At 47.0% G+C, this 22,141-nt stretch overlaps 1 protein-coding gene across 3 annotated transcripts in view; it reads left to right on the forward strand.

Moving 5' to 3' along the window:
- LOC143274585 (uncharacterized) overlaps positions 1 to 21,227 on the forward strand; it is a 70,350-nt gene extending 49,123 nt beyond the window's left edge. For all 3 annotated transcript variants that reach the window (XM_076578438.1, XM_076578439.1, XM_076578440.1), the window contains 5 exons: positions 669 to 963; positions 4,846 to 4,992; positions 9,444 to 9,665; positions 18,848 to 19,189; positions 20,969 to 21,227. In XM_076578438.1, the coding sequence (XP_076434553.1) occupies positions 669 to 963; positions 4,846 to 4,992; positions 9,444 to 9,665; positions 18,848 to 19,189; positions 20,969 to 21,208 (1,246 nt within the window). In that variant the 3' untranslated portion in view covers positions 21,209 to 21,227. The remainder of the gene's footprint in view (positions 1 to 668; positions 964 to 4,845; positions 4,993 to 9,443; positions 9,666 to 18,847; positions 19,190 to 20,968) is intronic.
- Positions 21,228 to 22,141: the final 914 nt, after the last annotated feature.

Here is a 22,141-nt window from a genome sequence, read left to right on the forward strand (position 1 = left end):
GGGACGTCTGCAGGGGGAGAGAGAGAGGACGTTTGTAGGGGTGAGAGAGACGACGTCTGTAGGGGTGAGGGAAGGGACGTCTGTAGGGAGAGAGAACGCTTGCAGGAGGTGTGGGAGGAGATTAGGGAGTTAACGAAAACAGGACATGAGGGAGTTAACTCCTACAGTTGGTAAGGAAGCTAACGACTCCATGAAGCAAGCATGCTAAAGTTGGCAGGAGGCAACGGAGTTGACTCCTGCAGGAGACAAAGGAGTATTCTATTCAAAGTGTGTGTGTGTGTGTGTGTGTGTGTGTGTGTGTGTAAGTGAATGTACGTGAAAATGTGTGTGCGTGTGTATGTTTGTGTATGCGTGTTAATGTACGTACGTGTGAGCGTGTTCATCAGCGCGCGCGCGTGTGTGTGTGTGTCGGCCCTCATGCGCGACAGTTTGTTTGTACCTGTTTTTGAGTATACGTTTGTGTGTATCAAGAGGGTAAATGCACAAATTAACCAACCAAACCGTGTGTGTGAATGTGCTCGCGTGTGTGTGAATAAGTGCCTGTGTGCTTGTGTGTGCAAGCATGTGTGTGTGTGTGTGTGTGTGGAAGGAGAGGAGAGGGGGCGGCGCATGGCTATGCAGTGCGCGTGCATGACTCCTTTTGCCCTTTTTTTTTGTCCTGCGGGCAGGTCACTGGGCGCTTTCATTGTGTGCCCACTGCCCTCTGCTCCTGAGGATTTGCGGCCCTTCGCGGTGTCTGTTCACAAGGACCTCCAACACCACCACCCCCACCGCCTCCCCGTCCACTACAGCAACACAACCCACGCCAGACAGTCGTCACGGGTGCAGGCCCTGCTGGATCAGCACCGGGCCCTCCTTCAGGAAGGAGACCTGGACACTTTCGCTCTGCTCTGGAGCTACGTCAGACTTAGCGACGACGGCAGGGGAGTTCCGTTCACCCAGAACTCAGGGTACCGATGGAAGGTAGAGTGACACTGGTGTCCAGTTATCATCGTGCAGTCTTTTCTCCTCCACTGCGATGGGAATTCATTCACAGCTTAGTCTAAGGTGTCCCTCCCCCCCAGCCCCCACTCCAGCCCTCACCACTCCAGCCCCCTCCAGAACGCAGGGTACCAGTTGAAGGTAGTGTGATACCGGCGCATAATTATCATCGTGCAATCTTTTCTCCTCCACTGCGATGGGAATTCAGTCAAACGGGTCGCCCCCCACCCCCTCCCCCAGATCTAACCAGTTCAAAGCAAGGTCCTACCACCACCATATACGATAAAGATGGGAACTGTCTCACAGAAGACCACGACATTCTAAACAGATGGATAGAATACTGCTCAGAACTATACACCCACAGAGCCAAAGGAGACCCAGAAGTATTGAAACACTCACCAGTCACCAACACCGGAAACTATTCCATTCTATGGGAAGAAGTAGAGGCAGCAGTGAAATCGCTCAAACAACGGAAAGTCGCTGGAGAGGACAACATCCCGGCTGAGCTAGTTCAAGCAGGAGAAGCCATGATGGATGCCCTGCTTACCATTTGCAACAAGATCTGACAGACAGGAGAATGGCCCACTCCTTGGACTCAGTCACCGGTCTCTCCCAAAGAAGGGCACCCTGCAAGAATGTCAGAACTGTCGAACAATCAGCCTTATAACCCATTCAAACAAAGTCATGCTGAAAATCTTACTGAACAGGTTGAAGCCTCAAGCTGAAAAGAGCATAGCTGAGGAACAAGCAGGTTTCAGAGCAGGACGCAGTATAACTCAACAGATCTTCAACCCAAGGATACCGCGTGATCCAACAGGATCTCTTCCATGTGTTCATGGACTTTAAGAAAGCTTTTGACAGGGTGTGGCACGCAGCCTCTGGTCCACGATGAAGTTGTGTAACATCAACGCCAACTTGATCAACGTCAGGAGAATGGTTCAGAATAACAGTTGGAGTCAGACAAGGCTGCCTGCTCTCGCTAACTCTCTTTAACTTCTTCCTTGAGAGAATCATGACTGACGCCTCAGAAGACCATGATGGATCAGTCAGCATTGGAGGCAGAACAATCACAAACTTGCGTTTTGTCGATGACATTGCCGCCCTTGCAGGTAACGAAGAGGACCTTGTTAGGTTAGTGGAACGCTTGGACAAGGCATCAACAGCATACGGCATGGAGATCAGTTCAGAGAAGTCCAACATCAAGGGTATCAGCTCAGACATCAAAATTAGTGGCCAGAAACTAGAGACCGTGCAGAGCTTCAAGTACTCAGAGTCAATTGTGACTGAAGAAGGATCAAAGCAAGAAATATTGTCCAGGATCGCCTAAACAACTGGGGTGCTGACTAAGCTGAAGACCATATGGAATGACAAGAACACTGCACTGGGCTCCAAGACCATATGGATTGACAAGAATACTGACGGGCACAATAGCCGAGTGGTTAAAGCGTTGGACTTTCAATCTGAGGGTCCCGGGTTCGAATCACGTTGGTGGGTTAAGGGTGGAGATTTTTACGATCTCCCAGGTCAACATATGTGCAGACCTGCTAGTGCCTGAACCCCCTTCGTGTGTATATGCAAGCAGAAGATCAAATACGCACGTTAAAGACCCTGTAATCCATGTCAGAGTTCGGTGGGTTATGGAAACAGGAACATACCCAGCATGCACACCCCCGAAAGCGGAGTATGGCTGCCTACATGGCGGGGTAAAAACGGTCATACACGTAAAATTCCACTCGTGTGCATACGAGTGAACGTGGGAGTTGCAGCCCACGAACGCAGAAGGAGAAGAAGAAGAAGAAGGAGACAAGAATACTGCACTCAGCTCCAAGATCAGGCTGATGCATACCTTGGTCATCTCGATCTTCCTGAACGCATGTGAAACATGGACCCTCACGGCAGAGTTAGAAAAGAGGATACAGGCCACAGAAATGAGATGCTTTCGAAGACTTTTGGGCATCACGTACATACATCACATAACCAACAAGGAAGTGAGAAACAGAATCAAGCAAAGCATTGGGCCCTGCGAAGATCTTCTCACCACTGTGAAGAAACGCAAATTGAGGTTGTATGGGCACATCACAAGACCAACAGGACTTGCAAAGACGATGTTGCAGCGCACTGTACAAGGAGAGAGGAGATGCAGACAGAAAAAGAGATGGGAAGACAACATCCCAAAATGGACAGTTCTGAGTCTGAGCGAGGCCCTTAGGGAAGGCCACATCTCAGAATGGACAGGTCTGAGGCTGAGCGAGGCCCTTAGGGAAGACAGCATCCCAGAATGGACAGGTCTGAGGCTGAGCGAGGCTCTGAGGGAAGACAACATCCCAGAATGGACAGGTCTGGGTCTGAGCGAGGCCCTTAGGGAAGGCCACATCCCAGAATGGACAGGTCTGAGGCTGAGCGAGGCCCTTAGGGAAGGCAGCATCCCAGAATGGACAGGTCTGAGGCTGAGCGAGGTCCTTAGGGAACACAACATCCCAGAATGGACAGGTCTGAGGCTGAGCGAGGTCCTTAGGGAACACAACATCCCAGGGTGGACAGGTCTGAGGCTGAGCAAGGCCCTCAGGGAAGACAACATCCCAGGATGGACAGGTCTGAGGCTGAGCGAGGCCCTTAGGGAAGACAACATCCCAGGATGGACAGGTCTGAGGCTGAGCGAGGTCCTTAGGGAACACAACATCCCAGGATGGACAGGCCTGAGGCTGAGCAAGGTCCTTAGGGAACCCAACATCCCAGGATGGGCAGGTCTGAGGCTGAGCGAGGCCCTTAGGGAAGCAGGAAACAGAGAAGGATGGAGGGAGGAGGTCGACAGGTTAGCTGTGGTGTCCCAACGTTCATCCAGACTAAGGGAGAAGTGAAATGAAGTGAATGATGAAACGAGATGAGATGAGATGAGATAAAACTTGTTTGTACAGAAATTTGCCTTTTAGTCATTTTAGTACATTTGTATTTGTATTGCTTTTTATCACAACATATTTCTCTGTGTGAAATTCGGGCTGCTTTCCCCAGGGAGAGCGCGTCGCTATACTACAGCGCCACCTTTTTTTTTTTTTCCCCTGCGTGCAGTTTTATTTATTTTTTACTATCGAAGTGGATTTTTCTCCAGAATTTTGCCAGGAACAACCCTTTTGTTCCCGTGGGTTCTTTTACGTGCGCGAAGTGCATGCTGCACACGGGACCTCAGTTTATCGTCTCATCCGAATGACTAGCGCCCAGACCACCACTCAAGGTCTAGTGGAGTGGGAGACAATATCGGCGGCTGAACCGTGATTCGAACCAGCGCGCTCAGATTTTCTCGCTTCCTAGTCGGACGCGTTACCTCTAGGCCATCACTCCACATGTATGTAGTAATGATAAGATAAGATTACATAAGATAAAACTTTCTCGTCCGTATATTCACAGAGATTTGCTTTTGAATTTACGGACAATAAAGTTGTATCCCATGCATGTTTCGCACTTCGGATTTTACTTTGTACAGCGCAATTTAACATGTTTTACGAGGAAAGGCGCCACACCAAATAAATCATCATCATCATCACCCTTATGATTATGATTGTGATGATGATAATGATAGTAATGATAACAATGATGATTATGATTATTATGATTTTTTTTCTTTATTTTATCTTTTTTTCCCTTTCTCCACATACGTTCACATCACTCACGCACAGTTTTTTTGTGGTTTTTTTTTTTTTTATCTGTGTGATATTCTACTGATGGACAAATTCTGTACTTGTTAATTGGCGTAAGATTATTCGTTTCTGGGTTTTTTCTTGCACTAGTGTGTCTTACATCCTGTGTTATGACTCATTCACTCTCTCCCTCATCTCATTATATTTTCTTTGATATCTACATTGTCATAAGGTGACCCGCTGTTTCCCGGCCTTCCAAAAACGATTCTCTCAGCACGTGCAGCTGGCGGAGATGGTGGCGGCCAGTCGGGCCGTGGGAGTGGATCACTTCATCTTCTACGTGGAGACGGTCAGCCCCGAGGTCAACACCACCTTGCAGGTACCGGGCCCACCATACACAGTGCCCACAAGACCCCCCCTCCTCCCTCAACCTCTTTACCACCCCTTCCCCTGCCCCCCACCATCCTCACACACACCGACAACCTCCCCTCTTTCTCCCCCTCACACACCGCCAACCATGCTGACACTATGTAGTCAGCAACTACACCCCACTGCTGCGCTGCTATTGTTGTTATTGTTGTTGTTGTTACTACTACTACTACTACTTGTACTACCATTCCTCATGTTATTGATACTACGACATTGTGCTGTTCTTATCCTTGGCCGGAAGTCCTCCTAGGAGACGGAACTCCGAAGAAAAAAACCTGCACCTGCCGAAGCCGTTATACACGTGGCAGTATCTGCACCTGTGGGACTGTGAGCGTCGGTAGGCGAGAGGGTGGGGAAGGGACTCCACAACTCCTCTTCACTAAAAAAAGAAAAGGTCACCTGTGCTGGTCAGGCAACCAGGCTAATGTCGGAACGACGAGCTAGCCCTTCAACACCCAGCTTTCTCAAGCCCTGCGGCGATGGAGAAGTGGTAACGGGGACAGGCAGAGGATGCTGTAGCAGTTCCTAGTAATGACTCTGCACGCAGGCGGCTGTGAGGTGATGGTCGTCCGCAATAGACTGGGGCAGATGCGGCGCTCGTATCCTCCCACAGCGTCAGAGCAGCCCTTTTTAAGGACAGCACTGCTCTCCGCACACGGGGAAGGGGAGATAAAAGGATCCCCAAACAAAGCCTGCCTCACCTAGTACTTAGTAGAAAACCACACCTACTTGGACATCCAACACTACCGGTCGAAAACAACAGAAGAAAAGAACCAGGAGTCATGCCCTGACTCTGGGTGCCTGGAATGTTCGCATCCTTTTAGACAGAGACGACAGATCAGAAAGGCGCACAGCGCTCATTGCTAGAATGCTTGATCGCTACCAGGTGGACATAGCAGTCTTGAGCGAAACCAGGTTTGTCGGTGAAACCCAGCTGGAGGAAGTTGGAGGGGACTACACCTTCTACTGCATTGGGAAGCCAGATGGCACCCCAAGAACCTCAGGCATGGGCTTTGCCATCCTAACCAAACTTGCACGACACCTTGACAGCCTTCCACGTGGGATAAACGATAGGCTGATGACCCTGCGTCTGAAGCTGTCCGAGGATCGCCTCGCCACAGTCGTCAGCTGCTATGCCGCGACGATGACCAACCATGATGACATCAAAGAAGCCTTCTACGAGGAGCTCAGTCGCACCATTTCAGAGGTAGACAGAAAAGACAGGCTGATCATCCTTGGGGATTTCAATGCCCGCGTCGGCGTGGACTTCTCGTGGTCAAAATTCGTAGGACAGCACGGCACTGGCAAGTGCAATTTCAACGGACTGCTTTTGCTCTCGCTCTGTGCGCAGCATGGACTGACCATCACCAACACCCTCTTCCAAGCGGACAAGTACAAGAACACATAGATGCACCCCTGCTCCAAGCAGTGGCACATGCTGGACTATGTAATTGTCCGGCAGAGGGACAGAGGTGATGTTTCCATTACACGCTGCATGAGAGGAGCAGTCTGTTAGTCGGACCATCGCCTGGTACGCAGCAAGATGAACATCAGACTAGCGCACAAGCTCCAACCAGCCAGGCATAAACCCCCTATGAAGCTGAACATCCACCGCCTCCCTATCACCAAGGACGTGCTGCAGCAGCAAATCCAAGCAGCTCTCCAAGAAATTCCTGCATCGACTGATGTAGAAGAGGTTTGGAGCACCTTTAGAGACGCTGTGTACACAGCAGCAGCTGACACACTCGGCTTTGTACAGAGGAGCCACAAAGACTGGTTTGACGAGAACGACTCTGGAATCTCCAAGCTCCTGAACACACTGCATATACGGCATCAGGGTCACATTTCCGATAAAGACTGCCAGAGGAAGAAGGACCAGTACTTGCAAGCCAAGCAACTCGCATAGAAGAGGCCGCATCACACTGAACACACTGGTTGACCATGTCTCCAACACAGTCATCCCTGAAGCACAGTGCGGCTTCCGCCCAGGCAGGGGAACATGTGACATGGTGTTTGCCGTACGCCAGATGCAAGAGAAGTGCCGTGAGCAGAACAAGGAGCTCCACATGGTCTTTGTAGACCTGACTAAGGCCTTCGACACGGTGAACACGGTGAGAGCTTAATCCAGCTGATTGCGTCATTCCACGATGGCATGCAGGCGAGAGTACAGGAAAATACTGACATGTCAGATCCGTTCCCTGTGGTAAATGGAATGAAGCAGGGCTGCGTCCTGGCACCCACACTGTTCTCCATTCTCTTCTCTGCCATGCTGATTGACGCCTTCCAAGACTGTGACTGGGGCATCTACATTCAGTTTCGCACAAATGGCAAACTTTTCAACTTGCGGCGACTCCACGCTAGGTCCAGGGTGTTTGAGACATTGTTGAGAGAGTTACTCTTCGTTGATAACTGCGCGCTTTCTGCACACCCCCATGAGGACATGCAGTTCATCATGGACAGGTTTCTCAACCTCCTGCAGGCACTTTGGACTCACCATCAGCCTCATCAAGACCGAGTCCATGTATCAACCGGCTGGCTCACAGAACGCCAGTGCCTCCCCCCCCCCCCACCCCCCCAAACCTGCAATCAAGATCGATGACACAGAGATCAAGTCAGTTAACACGTTTTGCTACCTGGGCAGCACCCTATGCAGCAACGAAGCCTTTGATGCATAAGTGACGCTGTGCATCGCCAAGGCCAGCTCCGCCTTTGGCAGACTCAACAACAGGCTGTGGAACAACAAAGGCATCAGGCTCAGCACCAAAATCAAAACCTACAGAGCTGTTGTGCTGACCACCTTGTTGTACTGCTGTGAAACATGGACGACGTATCGCCGTCAAATTCAACAATCTGAGCAGTTTCACCAGATATGCCTACGAAAGATCCTCGGCATAAAGTGGCAAGACAGGGTCTCCAACCTCCAGGTCCTAGAAAGGAGCGGCCTGCCCAGCATCGAAAGCCTGCTGAGCCAGTGCCAACAGGATCCCGAAGATGCTACTGTATGGCCAGCTGAAAGAAGGCCACCGCGAACTTGGAAGACCCTGCAAGCGCTTCAAAGACACCCTGAACAAGAGAACGATGGTCATTAAGGAGAAGCGTGAGCGAAGGAAGCAGGGCTCAACTTCTGGAGACTTTTTTCCTTGCAACACTTGTGGGAAGTGCTGCGCATCCAGAATCGGCCTCTTCTCCCATATGAGGACACACACCGACAGATAAGCCTGCCTGCCTACTCATCCGTCGGTCCGACGGGAGACTCTATCGGATGCTGCTGCTGCTGTTGCTGCTGCTGCTGCTACTACTGCTACTGGATACTTTGCCCCCCTCCCCTCCTTCTGTTCCTCACAATTATACTGACCCTATAATTATAGTCTACAACTACTTGTGCGCTGCTACTGTTGTTGATGTTGTTGTTGTTGCTGCTGCTGCTACTCCTGCTACTACTGCAACTACTGCTACTCATTTTTATTGATACTACGACATTCCACTGCTGCTGCCACAACTACTACTACAACAACAACAAGTACTACTACTCATTGTATTGATACAACGATATTATGCTATTGTTGCTGCTGCTGCTGCTAGTACTGGATACTTACATAATACACTACCCAGAAAGGTGCTTTGCCCTTCCCCTCCCGCCTAATCCCCACCCCACCCCCCTATTCCCCTTCCTCCCCCGTTCCCACGTCCCCTCTCCCTCTCCCACCCCCCTTTCCCCGCACGGACTCAATGCTTCCATACCGCAGGAGGAAAGGGGTACCTCCTCGCGGCCCCCAACCCGTGACGGCGAACTGAGCCGTGCTCACCACGACCATGCGACATAATTGTGAATTCTCGTTAGGAGGGGAGGGAGCGAAGGGGTATCGCTCCTCGTGATATTTGCCCCCACCCTCCACCCTGACAATGACTGTGATTTAATATGACAGTTAATTCGGTTTTTAATACTTGTCTTATAACATTGATTAACAGACACCATTTTTAAATGACTCAAAATAAAGATATTTTACCGACCCCTCCTCATGGACGGCAGCCACGGAGCGCGTATACCATAATCATAAAAATATTTTACATGTAACTTTTAATACGTGGATCTCAAACATACCCTATTATTTGCTAATCTTCCCTGTTTTCTGTTGTTGTTTTTTTTCTTTTTTCGTTTCCATAGCAAAAGTCAACAGCAATGTCTCATATGGCCATGGCCGGAAGACGTTAATCACCATTAATCACCCTCACACCACCAGGCACCGTCACCAAGATGCCGTCACGTCAGGTGGATGAGGATGGTGGTGGTGGTGGTGGAGGTGGTGGTGATGGTGATGGTGGTGGTGTTGGTGTTGGTGTTGGTGGGACCCTCAGATTGGAAGTCCAACGCTTCAACAAGCACTCTGGTGCACTCTGCAGGTGCTGCAGTCTCGCGGCTGGGCCGAGGTGTTGACGTGGAACCTGCACGTGGCGGACCGCGAGGTGTTCTACAAGGGGCAGTTCTCGGCCATCCAGGACTGCCTGTACCGACAGCTGCGCGCCTCACGCTACGTGCTGACCGGCGACGTGGACGAGCTGTTCGTGCCTAGAGGGTCCCCCGGCCCGCGCCTGCCCGCTCTGTTGGACTCCGCCTTTGCCAAGGTCTGTATTCATCATGATTGGAAATATGTATGATTATAAGGCCTGCCCGCTCTGTTGGACTCCGCCTTTGCCAAGGTCTGTGTTCATCATGATTGGAAATATGTATGATTATAAGGCCTGCCCGCTCTGTTGGACTCCGCCTTTGCCAAGGTCTGTGTTCATCATGATTGGAAATATGTATGATTATAAGGCCTGCCCGCTCTGTTGGACTCCGCCTTTGCCAAGGTCTGTGTTCATCATGATTGGAAATATGTATGATTATAAGGCCTGCCCGCTCTGTTGGACTCCGCCTTTGCCAAGGTCTGTGTTCATCATGATTGGAAGTATGTATGATTATAAGGCCTGCCAGCTCTGTTGGACTCCGCCTTTGCCAAGGTCTGTGTTCATCATGATTGGAAATATGTATGATTATAAGGCCTGCCCGCTCTGCTGGACTCCGCCTTTGCCAAGGTCTGTGTTCATCATGATTGGACATATGTAGAATAGAATAGAATAGAATAGATTTTATTGTCATGAAACCGTAAGGTTTATAAGATACAAGTGCAATGGTAAATGAATGAACGCATGAAAAACACACAATTAATCAATCAGTTAATGCAGTAAATCGCAGCAGCATTCATAAACAAATTTTCCCAATCTTGTTTGTATATATACATCATCTGTTAACATCACCTGACTGGGAATATGTCCTGTGTCATTCGAATTTTGAATATCCTTTAAAAATTGTTGCCTTAAGGTTTTATATTTAATACAATGATCAAGAAGATGGATTTCGTCTTCCAGGATGTTACACTTGTTGCACAATCTGTCTTGTATGATATGATATATGATATGATATGATAATACATGATATGGATACGTATATAGCGCCTGCCCACGGTCGGAGACCAAGCTCTAAACACGTTACAAACACGGAATCATTTTTGCGCAGCAGGCCGCCTACCTGGGTATAGCCGACTGACGGCTGTCATTGGGCGCTTCATCATTCGTTTCCTGTGTCATTCAATCAGGTTTCAGTCACGCGCACATAACACTCACACAGACATGAAACATTTTTACGAGTATGTCCGTTTCGTTCATTTACCACCGCCACGTAGGCAGCCATACTTCGTTTTCGGGGGCGTGCATGCTGAGAATTTTTTTTTTTTTTTCCATAACCCACCGAATGCTGATATCGATTACAGGATCTTTAACGTGCAGTATTTGATGTTCTACGTGCGTATGCACACGAAAGGGGGTTCAGGCACGAGAAAAAGGTCTGCACATATGTAAATGAAACGAGAGAGCGTGGCTCACATGGGCTGTGACCCATCCACCCACCCCACCCTACTCGATCCCACCTCCCACCCGACTCTACCCAGTCGGCTGGAATTTCAGGTGAGGCATTGTGATCAGGTGGTTCAGGTGGGGCATCGTGATCTGGTGGTTCAGGTGTGATCTGGTGGGTCAGGTGTGATCTGGTGGTTCAGGTGTGATCTGGTGGGTCAGGTGTGATCTGGTGGTTCAGGTGTGATCTGGTGGTTCAGGTGGGGCATTGTTGATCTGGTGGTTCAGGTGGGGCATTGTTGATCTGGTGGTTTAGGTGTGATCTGGTGGTTCAGGTGCGATCTGGTGCTTCAGTTAGGGCATTGTTGATCTGGTGGTTCAGGTGGGGCATTGTTGATCTGGTGGTTCAGGTGGGGCATTGTTGATCTGGTGGTTCAGGTGGGGCATCATGATCTGGTGGTTCAGGTGGGGCATTGTTGATCTGGTGGTTCAGGTGGGGCATTGTGATCTGGTGGTTCAGGTGGGGCATTGTTGATCTGGTGGTTCAGGTGGGGCATTGTTGATCTGGTGGTTCAGGTGGGGCATTGTGATCTGGTGGTTCAGGTGGGGCATTGTTGATGTGGTGGTTCAGGTGGGGCATTGTTGATCTGGTGGTTCAGGTGGGGCACCGTGATCTGGTGGTTCAGGTGGGGCATTGTTGATCTGGTGGTTCAGGTGGGGCATTGTTGATCTGGTGGTTCAGGTGGGGCATTGTGATCTGGTGGTTCAGGTGGGGCACCGTGATCTGGTGGTTCAGGTGGGGCATTGTTGATCTGGTGGTTCAGGGGTACCATGATGTGGTGGTTCAGGTGGGGCATTGTTGATCTGGTGGTTCAGGTGGGGCACCGTGATCTGGTGGTTCAGGTGGGGCATTGTTGATCTGGTGGTTCAGGTGGGGCACCGTGATCTGGTGGTTCAGGTGGGGCACCGTGATCTGGTGGTTCAGGTGTGATCTGGTGGGTCAGGTGTGATCTGGTGGTTCAGGTGGGGCACCGTGATCTGGTGGTTCAGGTGGGGCATTGTTGATCTGGTGGTTCAGGTGGGGCATCGTGATCCTTTTGTTTCCACTACTGTGGTCAAGGGGGACATTTTCTGTCAGCGGGGGTGGGATGGATGGGGTAGTGGGAAGGGGTGTAGCAGTCAACCGGGATTTACTCCCAACAGTACACTCAAGCTGGACTCAATGGTGGCACAGTTCTCTTCGCCCTCTTCTCTCACCCCCCCCCCCCCCACCCCCGTCACCCCCTTCTATGTCGAGTCCTCTGCTCACACGTACTACCACGAGGGGACGGGAGACGGGGGGGATGGGGATGGGGGTGGGGAAAGATAAAATTGGCTTCGGGTGTGTGTACATCTGTTCAGACCACCATGATGCAGAGCACCCCAGTACCTTAGATTCACCGTAAGGGGTACTAGTTTTCTTCTTGCTGTGTTTGTGTGTGTGCGTGCATGCGTGCGTGCGTGCGTGCGTGCGTGAGAACGCGCGCATGTGTGCGTATATATGTGTTTTTTTTTTTTTTTTAATAGTATTTTAATTTATCTGTTCATTGATTTGATTATCTGTTTGTTTGTTTATTGATCTGTCCATTCATTCATTTATTCAATTACCTATTCATTTATTTATTTATCTCACTTCATCTTATCTATTTTTCCTCAAGGCCAGACTAAGACAGTTGGGTAACACTGCTTGTCAGGTGTGGTGTTGACGTACATTGATTTGTCCCAACGCTGTGACGCCCCCTTGAGTGACTGAAACTGAACTCTCTCTAACTCTGTGTGTGTGTGTGTGTGTGTGTGTGTGTTGGCGTGCGTGCATGTGTGTGTGTTTGTGTGTGCGCGCACAAGAAAATAAACTTGTGGATCCGGCAGTTGAGTTGCTTTTCGAACCGTCGTTCCGATGACAGTGTATAACCAGCCAACGTGAACTGAACCAACACAGACCCGAACCTCAATCACTTTCACCTCACAAACTGTTAGCTTTCTCCTGACGGGCGCAATAGCCGAATGGTTAAAGCGTTGGACTTTCAATCTGAGGGTCCCGGGTTCGAATCTCGGTGACGGTGCCTGGTGGGTTAAAGGGTGGAGATTTTTCCGATCTCCCAGGTCAACATATGTGCAGACCTGCTAGTGCCTGAACCCCCTTCGTGTGTATACGCAAGCAGAAGATCCAATACGCACGTTAAAGATCCTGTAATCCATGTCAGCGTTCGGTGGGTTATGGAAACAAGTACATACCCAGCATGCACACCCCCGAAAGCGGAGTATGGCTGCCTACATGGCGGGGTAAAAACGGTCATACACGTAAAAGCCCACTCGCGTATATACGAGTGAACGTGGGAGTTGCAGCCCACGAACAAAGGAGAAGAAGAAGAAGTTAGGTTTCTCTGCTCAGTTCAGTCAGTGGACGACTTGTACTGGTCTTATCTTGGCCAACAATACCTTCAGTCCATTTATCTATTCTGTCCAATTTCTTCCACCGGCGTGCTAATAAAACTGTCGCGTTTATGAAACTTGCTGACCACGTTGCTGTAGAGTTATTTAAACTGTGCCTTTCCTGTGGCAAGCTTTTTCCCAGCCTTGTGTTAACTCTTTCCATACGAACGGCGAAAGAGACGACGTTAACAGCGTTTCAGCCCAATTACCATCATCAAAATATTGCAAGCGGAACGCTCTTATACTGAAGAGGTGAATGTTGACAAAGAATACCACAATTCTGACGACTGAAGCTAAAGGTTGGGTCATTCAGACACCCACTGGACTTCCGAGGGGTCTGTGTAGAGAAGAGAGGACTGGGCGTACTGAGTGAGTTAAACTAAGCGGGTGTTTGTTCTTCAGAGAACACTGGAATGAAACCAAAATAGTTCTCGCGACTTATTTTACACTCAAGCACACCACACTTCACCTTGTCTCACTGACGTTCCCTCGAGCGGTGTGCGGGATGGGTTTTATTATTAGGAAATGATAGCATTTAGATAAATATAGTCTGTTTGGGATGAAAATAACATGGATTTCGAGTTGCTTTGCCAAGAGGGTATGTAGGTTGGTGGACACATGAATAAAACAAGAGGGGCAAGGCCTTCAACACTCACACGCAAGTGATCCAACAAAAAATTACTGAAAACAACAACGAAACTGATACTAGCTGTATTGTCAAAACAAAATATGAAAAGAATTCTGACTTCATGGTAGAAACGACAGATAGCCCTTGTTGGAAAAAATAACAGTTATTAAGACCTTAATATTCTAAATTAAAAAAAAAATTGCATCTTTCGATTGTTCTACCTGATCCCAATGAACAATTTACCACTGCCTTAGAAAAAAAAAAGAAGAAATCAAGTAAAATTAGAAAGTCTGTTGTATACAAACAATACAGCTGGGAGGATAAAAAAAAAAGAAAAAAAAAAGATAAACGTAAGAGCCTTTCTTGCATCCATGAAGATTAGTTGGTTGAGAAGACTCTTACTTTTGACATGTATCCAATGTTGACCAATGTTGAATCTTTTGCTGCAGAATATGCGAATGTTGTAAAAAAACAAAACAAAAAACAAAACAAACTGATAACCCAGTTTGGAAGGATGCAATGAAGCATTACAAAAAAAAAAAAAAATGTCACTGAACTGTTGTCCACCCCCTCCCACCCCGTCCCTCTCACCCCACTGGCATGGGAGGCCAGTTGCCACAAGTCACAACCCCGCTTCCCTTAACCAAGGGGGAGAAGCCACCGTCTTCCCCATGCGAGAGTGAATGAATAAGTCGATTACCTCCCTTGGGTCTCTGTGCCGGCCTTTCCAAAATCAGTCTGGGCACAGTTTGAAAACCTGACGTCGTATGGTTTGTCCCGAAAGTCTTCCATTAAATTCTTCTTCTTCTTCTTCTTCTTCTGATGATTAACCTACTCGCGGTCTTTTCAAATGCTTGCCTGTACTCAGTCCTTTATCTGCCACGCCATGATGAATAAAAAATTGAATGTATGTGTGATCGTGCAAGCAAATGAACAGTAAGCCCGCGTGTGTGTGTGTGTGTGTGTGTGTGTTGTGTGTGAGAGCGTGAAAGTGTATGTATGTCTTTGTCACAGTTTGCTTGCTTTATATATATATATATATATATATATATATATGTGTGTGTGTGTGTGTGTGTGTGTACGTACGTACGTGATAATGTACCAATTGTTCTTTCCATTGCTTTGTTACTTTATTATTAATAGACTATTCGAGTTACTATTCTTAATCGTCGTTCTTATTATTTCATGTTCATTTCATTTTATTTCTTTATTTTCGTGTTTTGTGTCATTCATTACTTTTATGTTCCGTGTCGTTAAATGGGCAGAATTGTAAAAAAAAAAAAGGCCTTTACTGCGCCTAATTCTTTACCCATTAAAGAATCAGTCAATCAGTCAATAAATATTTCAATCAGCCTATCAATCTTTTTATACTTCAACATTGCATCCATCTGTTTCTTCAGGTTTTGGAGCTCTATTTTTTTCCCCTTATACTCTTACAAGTTCAACTCATTTGACTCTGTCATGGTAATGTGTGTGTGTGTGTGTGTGTGTGTGTGTGTGTGTTGGAGCTGATGTACGTTTACGTGTATTTGACTGTGCTTTCATATCTGTGAAACTGCATGTTTGGTGCATATATGTTATGCATGTGTGGGTGTATGTGTGAATGTGTGTCTTCATGTTTTACATTTATTTGCTTATTTATCATCATTGTTGTCTTATTAATTTTATTTATTATTATTTTATTATTATTATTATTATTACTACTACCTTTTTATATTATAATTATTATTTATTTATTTATTTATTTATGTAAGCTTATCTATTATGTATTCACCTTTTTTCCCCTCAAGGCCTGACTAAGCGCTACTGGTCAGTTTCAGTTTCAGTTTCAGTAGCTCAAGGAGGCGTCACTGCGTTCGGACAAAACCATATACGCTACACCACATCTGCCAAGCAGATGCCTGACCAGCAGCGTAACCCAACGCGCTTAGTCAGGCCTTGGAAAAAAAACAAAAACAAAAAAACACACACACACACAAAAAACAAAACAAAACAACAAAACAAAAAAAAAACAAAAACAAACAAACAAAAAAAAACAACCGGGGGAATAAATAATAGATAAGCTTGCATAAATAAATAAATAAATAAATAAATAATAATTATAATATAGAAAAAGGTAGTAGTAATAATATTAGTAATACTAATAAAATGATAATAATAAAACATAAATAAATAAATAAATAAGACAACAATGGTGATAAATAAGCAACTAAATGTAAAATATGAAGACACACATTCACACATACACCCACACATGCATAACAGAAATGCACCAGACATGCAATTTCACTCCCACCTCCCCTCACATACACACACACACACACACACACACACACACACACGTACACATATCTCTCTTGACACTTGTGTACAGTTTCACTCTCGCGCATTCACAAACGCACTCAAAAGCACAGACCCACACATACACACAAACACACACAGCCGCCACTGACTGGCCGCAAGAGGGATGGGAAAAGATCTCTGATGCCAAGAACGTGGCGTCAAGTGTGTTGCTCGGTCTATTGTGTTTGGAAAGGCCCACAGAGACTCTGTTCCGTTTTGAAGAAATTTGCGCAATGTTGGTTTGGAAATGATGCCGATATTTGTTTGATTTGCAAAGCATCGTGCTCTGCCTTTCATGTTAGATTTGCGGCCGCTCCCTCTCTCTGCTTCTATTTCTTTGAGGCGATCGATGGTGTGATGGCCTTGTACCTGTTCTTTTTGGTATTCTTTGACTTTTCTGAGGATTTCCGATTTTCCTAGATGTAGGCCGCTCGTTGGTGTTGCGTTACCAGCAAGTCTGTCAGCTCGCTCATTTCCCTTAACACCTGCATGTCCCGGGCAGTATGACCATGTGAGTTTTTTAATCTGAAAGTTGCGCATTGCGTTATGCCACTCTGGGCTTCCCATTCCGTTTTCAATTTTCTGTATGAGGTTCATTGAGTCGGTTAGAATCATGGCATGTTGGTTTCCGGGCGTATGGAAGGACGATAGCCACTGGAGGGCATGTGTCACAGCTTCAACTTCCATCGTTAGGCTGGAGGTTGTGACTTTGTAGGCAGCATTCTCTTCCCAAATGGTCAGGCATCTGCTTGGCAGATGTGGTGTAGCGTATATGGTTTTGTCCGAACGCAGTGACGCCTCCTTGAGCTACTGAAACTGAAACTGAAACTGACTCTGTCATCAATGTGTCTGAGGGTGCACTACGAGGCTTTGTCTTGAACATCTGTTTTCATGGCTGTCTCGGAGAAACATTCTAGTGAAGCGAAGAGAAAGTCCCCACAGTTTGGTAAAGGGCTCTCTTTCGTTCAGAGTATGGCTCTCAAAAGCTGTCATCATCAGGAAAGTGAAGAGAAAAACAAAAGCTCTCATCATCAGGAAATTGAAGAGAAAAACAAAAGTCATCAGGAAAGTGAAGAGAAAAACAAAAGCCGTCATCATCAGGAAATAAGAGAAAAACCTGCAAAATTTGTTGATAAAACCAGAAGCAGTCTCAACAGTTACCCTGAAATCTTCAGGTGGAAAAATACCAGACACGGCCAATGGGGGCCAGTCAGTAACAAGAGAGCATCACCCACAGGGACTGAATAGAACTCTTGATAGGAAACTCCGTGAATTTGACCTGGGGTCGTTTTCATGGGTTGGGGTGCAAACGGAAACGTCCGGACTAAACGTGTTGTCCGAGACAATTCATCCAAAGTTGGTATTCATGGCGGAAGACTTTGACCAAGTCCGAGTCCTAAACGCAAACTAAAACGGCTGAAATTTAGTCGCATTTCGCTAGACTACACTCCGTAGGCCCGGACTTTGTTAAGATAAACGGCGCGTTTACTTTAATTAAGTATTGCAGTCAACTAGAATGCACCTTCTGGTAGTGTATAATAATGATAATGATTATGGTAATGATGATGATGATGATGATGATGTTAATAGTTTAGTTTAGATTGTGCCTTTCATTAAAATACAACAAAAAGAAACATAATACATAAAGATTATGATTACACACACACAGACACACACACACACACACACACACACACACACACCGGTGCTTCAAAACATAACAATCACGTCCATGCCACACGATCGCGCGCGCTAGTGATGCCCTCAGAACACAACAGACCAATGAACTCGAACAAGTCGAACAAACCAAGCGTAAATTTCAATCCGTGCAGCAGCTGATATGCATGCACACAGAGGAACTTATTCGAGAAAATCCCTTTCTACCATAACAACGAAGGCGTCGTCAAGAACTAATAATTGTGAAAAGTCCAGTCGTTCGTTGTCAGACTTTCACGCCCGCCCCATGAATGCCGAATTTGCTGCGGCAAAAGATTTGACGTTCAAAGTCCAGACGTTTCGCTTTACGCTAGACGTACGCAAGTCAGTCCCCGTGAATACGGCTCCTGAAAACTACACCGCTAACCTGAAGGCATAGTCAGTGGATGATGTAAAAATAGAGTTCCCGGTTCCTATCCTTTCGTTTTCATTGAAGAAGGTGAAGATCTGTCAAAATCAGTCTTGGCATAATGCAAGTGTCGTCGATGTCAGATGTAATGGCAACACACACACACACACACACACACACACACACACACACACACACACACACACACACACACACACACACACACACACACAGAACACACACGCACACACACACACACAGACACACACACACACACACACACACACACACACACACACACACACACACACAGAGAACACACACACACACACAGAGAACACACACACACCTACACACACCATTCTACAGCTATTACTTAATCTTTATTTTTTCTCTCTGATAATCCAGAGGCCAGACTGTGGCGTATTCCTGATCCGGAACACTTTCTTCTACAAGTATTTTCAGCCTTCACCGTCCTCCTCCTCCTCATCATCACTATCATATTCACCCAAATGCAAACTGGTCAAGCACGTCCAAATCACCACCGCCGTCAGAAGGACGACGTCGCCCAACTCAGACAACAAAAACACTAGCACGTCCACCACCACCAACTCCACCACCACCACCGTCAACAACAGCAGCGACGATACCACAACAGCGTCTGCATCTCTGGCTCGCCGGCATTGCCTGCTGTTCTTCCTCAGCCTCCTGCGGAACAGGGAGGTGCAGACACCGGGAAAGCGCTCCAAGGTATCTGTGCTTTTTAAGTTACCAGTTCAGTTTTAACTCCAAGCTGCTTACCAGTTCAGTTTTAACTCCAAGTTACCACTTCAGTTTTAACTCCAAGTTACCAATACAGTTTTAACTCCAAGTTACCATTTCAGTTTTAATTTCAAGCTACCATTTCATGTTTTTTGTGTGTGTTTTTTAAATGTCTGCGGTGAATATTGCATGTAGGCTATTTGGCAGTGCTACTTATTGTATGTGTGGTTTACTGGCAGACATTTCAAACATTTTATTGTGTTTTATGTATGCATATTGAATGGCAGTGATTCTCGTGTGTTGTTTATGTGTTTTCCTCAACAAATTGAATCAATTCATCTGATCTCGAGATGATAAATCACTTTGTTGTATTGTATCGTATCGTATTAGATCGCATCGTATTGTATTGTATCGCATCGTATTGTATCGTATCGTATTGTATTGTATCGTATTGTATTGTATTGTATCGCATCGTATTGTATCGTATTGTATTGTATCGCATCGTATTGTATTGTATTGTATTGTATCGCATCGTATTGTATTGTATTGTATTGTATGGCGTTTCGGTTTTTGTCACAGCAGATTACTGTCTGTGAAGTAGGGCTGGTTTTCCCCGGGGAGAGATGTGTATGTGTTTTACTGTTAAGTGGATTTTTCTGCCTAATTTTGCCAGGGACAACTCTCGTTGCCGTTGGTTATTTTACGTGTGCAAAGTGCATGCTACACAGTGGAGTTCGGCTTACCGTCTCCTCCGATTGACCAGCACTCAAGGTCTAGAGGTCTAGTGGAAGGGGAGAAAATTCTGGCCAGTGTGGGATTCGATCCCTGACACTCAGATTCTCTGGCTCCGACGTCAGACACGTTACCAGCACACCACCATTCCGCTGACACTTGACATTTCAGCAGTTTATGTCTGTTATGCACACGTTGAATGACTGTGGTTCTCGTGTCTTGTTTATGTGCTTTTCACCGACGGATTAATCAGTTCTCTTTATCTCGAGATAATAGAAGTCTGCATTATGCATGCCTGTCCGGGCCGGCTTATGCCATAGACTGACTTAGGCTAACAGTTAGGCCAACAGCAAAGTAACAGCTGTGTGATCAATCGTTTCTGCACTGCAGTGGGAATTCACTTACAGCTTAGTTTTGTCAAAGACTGTAACAATGACTCATTGAATGCAAGATAGCATTGGCTCAGTGCTGCAGCCTTGGGGGCTAGTTGGCCTTGGGGACCGTTCCTAAAGCCGACTGTTTTAAAGCCGTCTTAACCAAGAGAGTAGGGGATGTAACTTGGGCAAGACGCTCTCCGCTGTAACAATTCTAACCTAGATAGTCGGGGAAGCAGTTACCTCCTCTGCTGTTTTGATGGTCATAGTCGGACACGACTGACAATCATAGCCCAGATAGTCGGGACAGCAGCTGCCTTTTCTGCTGTTCTGATTGTCATAGACGGACAACGATTGACCATCACTACCTCAGATAATTGGGACATGGTCGGACACGATTGTCCATCACTACCTCAGATGATTGGGACATGGTCATACACGATTGACCATCACTAGCTCAGATAATTGGGACATGGTCGGACACGACTGACCATCACTAGAGGTAATTGGAACATGGTCGGACACGACTGACCATCACAGAGGTAATTGGGACATGGTCGGACACGACTGACCATTACTAACTCAGATAGTCGGGACAACAACTTGCTCGTCATGGCTGGACACAAGTGACCATGATGGTCACTCTCTGTGTCAATCCCAGGTGGCCATGGACCCGCGCCGCGTGCTGGTGGGCAGTGTGCACATCGTGGGGAGGCTGCGTCCGGGTTTCACGTCCTGCGCCATGGACCCTGGGCAGGCCCTGCTTCATCACTACAGACTGAGCGCCCTGAAGCCCAAAGCCCCTGTTCTGGAGGACCGCACGGTCCGGACCTTGGGCCACAGCTACGTCCAGGAGGTGGTCAGCGTCTTGGAGGAGGTGCGGCGAAGGAGGGAAGGTTAAAAAGCTGCGGGTGGTGTCGGGGGTGGTGGGGAGGGGGAGGAATGAGGGTGTTTGAAAATGGCCCTCGTTGAAGTGCTCTTTCTGGTCTGTTTGTCTCTGTGTCTGTCTGTCTGTTTGTCTGTCTGTCTCTCTCACCAAGCTCTCTCTCTCTCTCATTCATTCATTTATCTTTCGTTTATTCCTTCCTTCCTTCCTTCCTTCATTCATTCATCCTCCCTCTCTTTCACTTAATCACTCTATCTCTCTCATTACCATATTCATATACATTATTGTCATTAATGCAGGTATCATGATTATGTACTTGAAAATGCTACTGTGCGATTGAGTGTATTTGAATTTCATGTATGTTTTTCTATAACCTTTTGTTATCTTGTGAACATTTTGATTTCATTTCTTTTTGCCCTGAGGGCTGGATGTAAAAAAGCATATGCATGCTTATTTCACTTCCCTCATTAAAAAGATTCGTTCGTTCGTTCTCTCTCTCTATCTCTCTCTCTCACTCTCTCTCTCTCTCCCTCTCTCTCTCCTTCTCTGTCTGTGTGTCTTCATGTATGCCTCACCGCCTATCTGTCCCTGTCTCTGTTGGTCTCTCTGTCTTTCTCTAATCCTCTTTGTCTCTCTTTGACTGCCTGTCTGTCTGTCTGTTTGTCTGTCTCTGCCTGCCCTTCCCCCTCTCCCTCTGAATGGGAGGGCATTCAGGGGGGACAATTTGTTTTTATTCCTTTGGCTAGGGCTTCTCGTGCGCATCAGGTGGATGTGCGTCAGAGGTCAGTTTATATTTTTCTTACATGACAAAGATCTGGGTTGTTTCTTGACTGGTTGAAAAAAAAAGACAAAGATCTTCTTGTCCAGATAAGTTCTGGAGCGATGTGTTGCATGTATATAGGGAGTTTGGAAAGAACATCTACCCTGAAAACAATGTGAAGAATTCAA

This window comes from Babylonia areolata, chromosome 29, assembly GCF_041734735.1.
Source record: "Babylonia areolata isolate BAREFJ2019XMU chromosome 29, ASM4173473v1, whole genome shotgun sequence".
Taxonomy (NCBI): domain Eukaryota; kingdom Metazoa; phylum Mollusca; class Gastropoda; order Neogastropoda; family Buccinidae; genus Babylonia; species Babylonia areolata.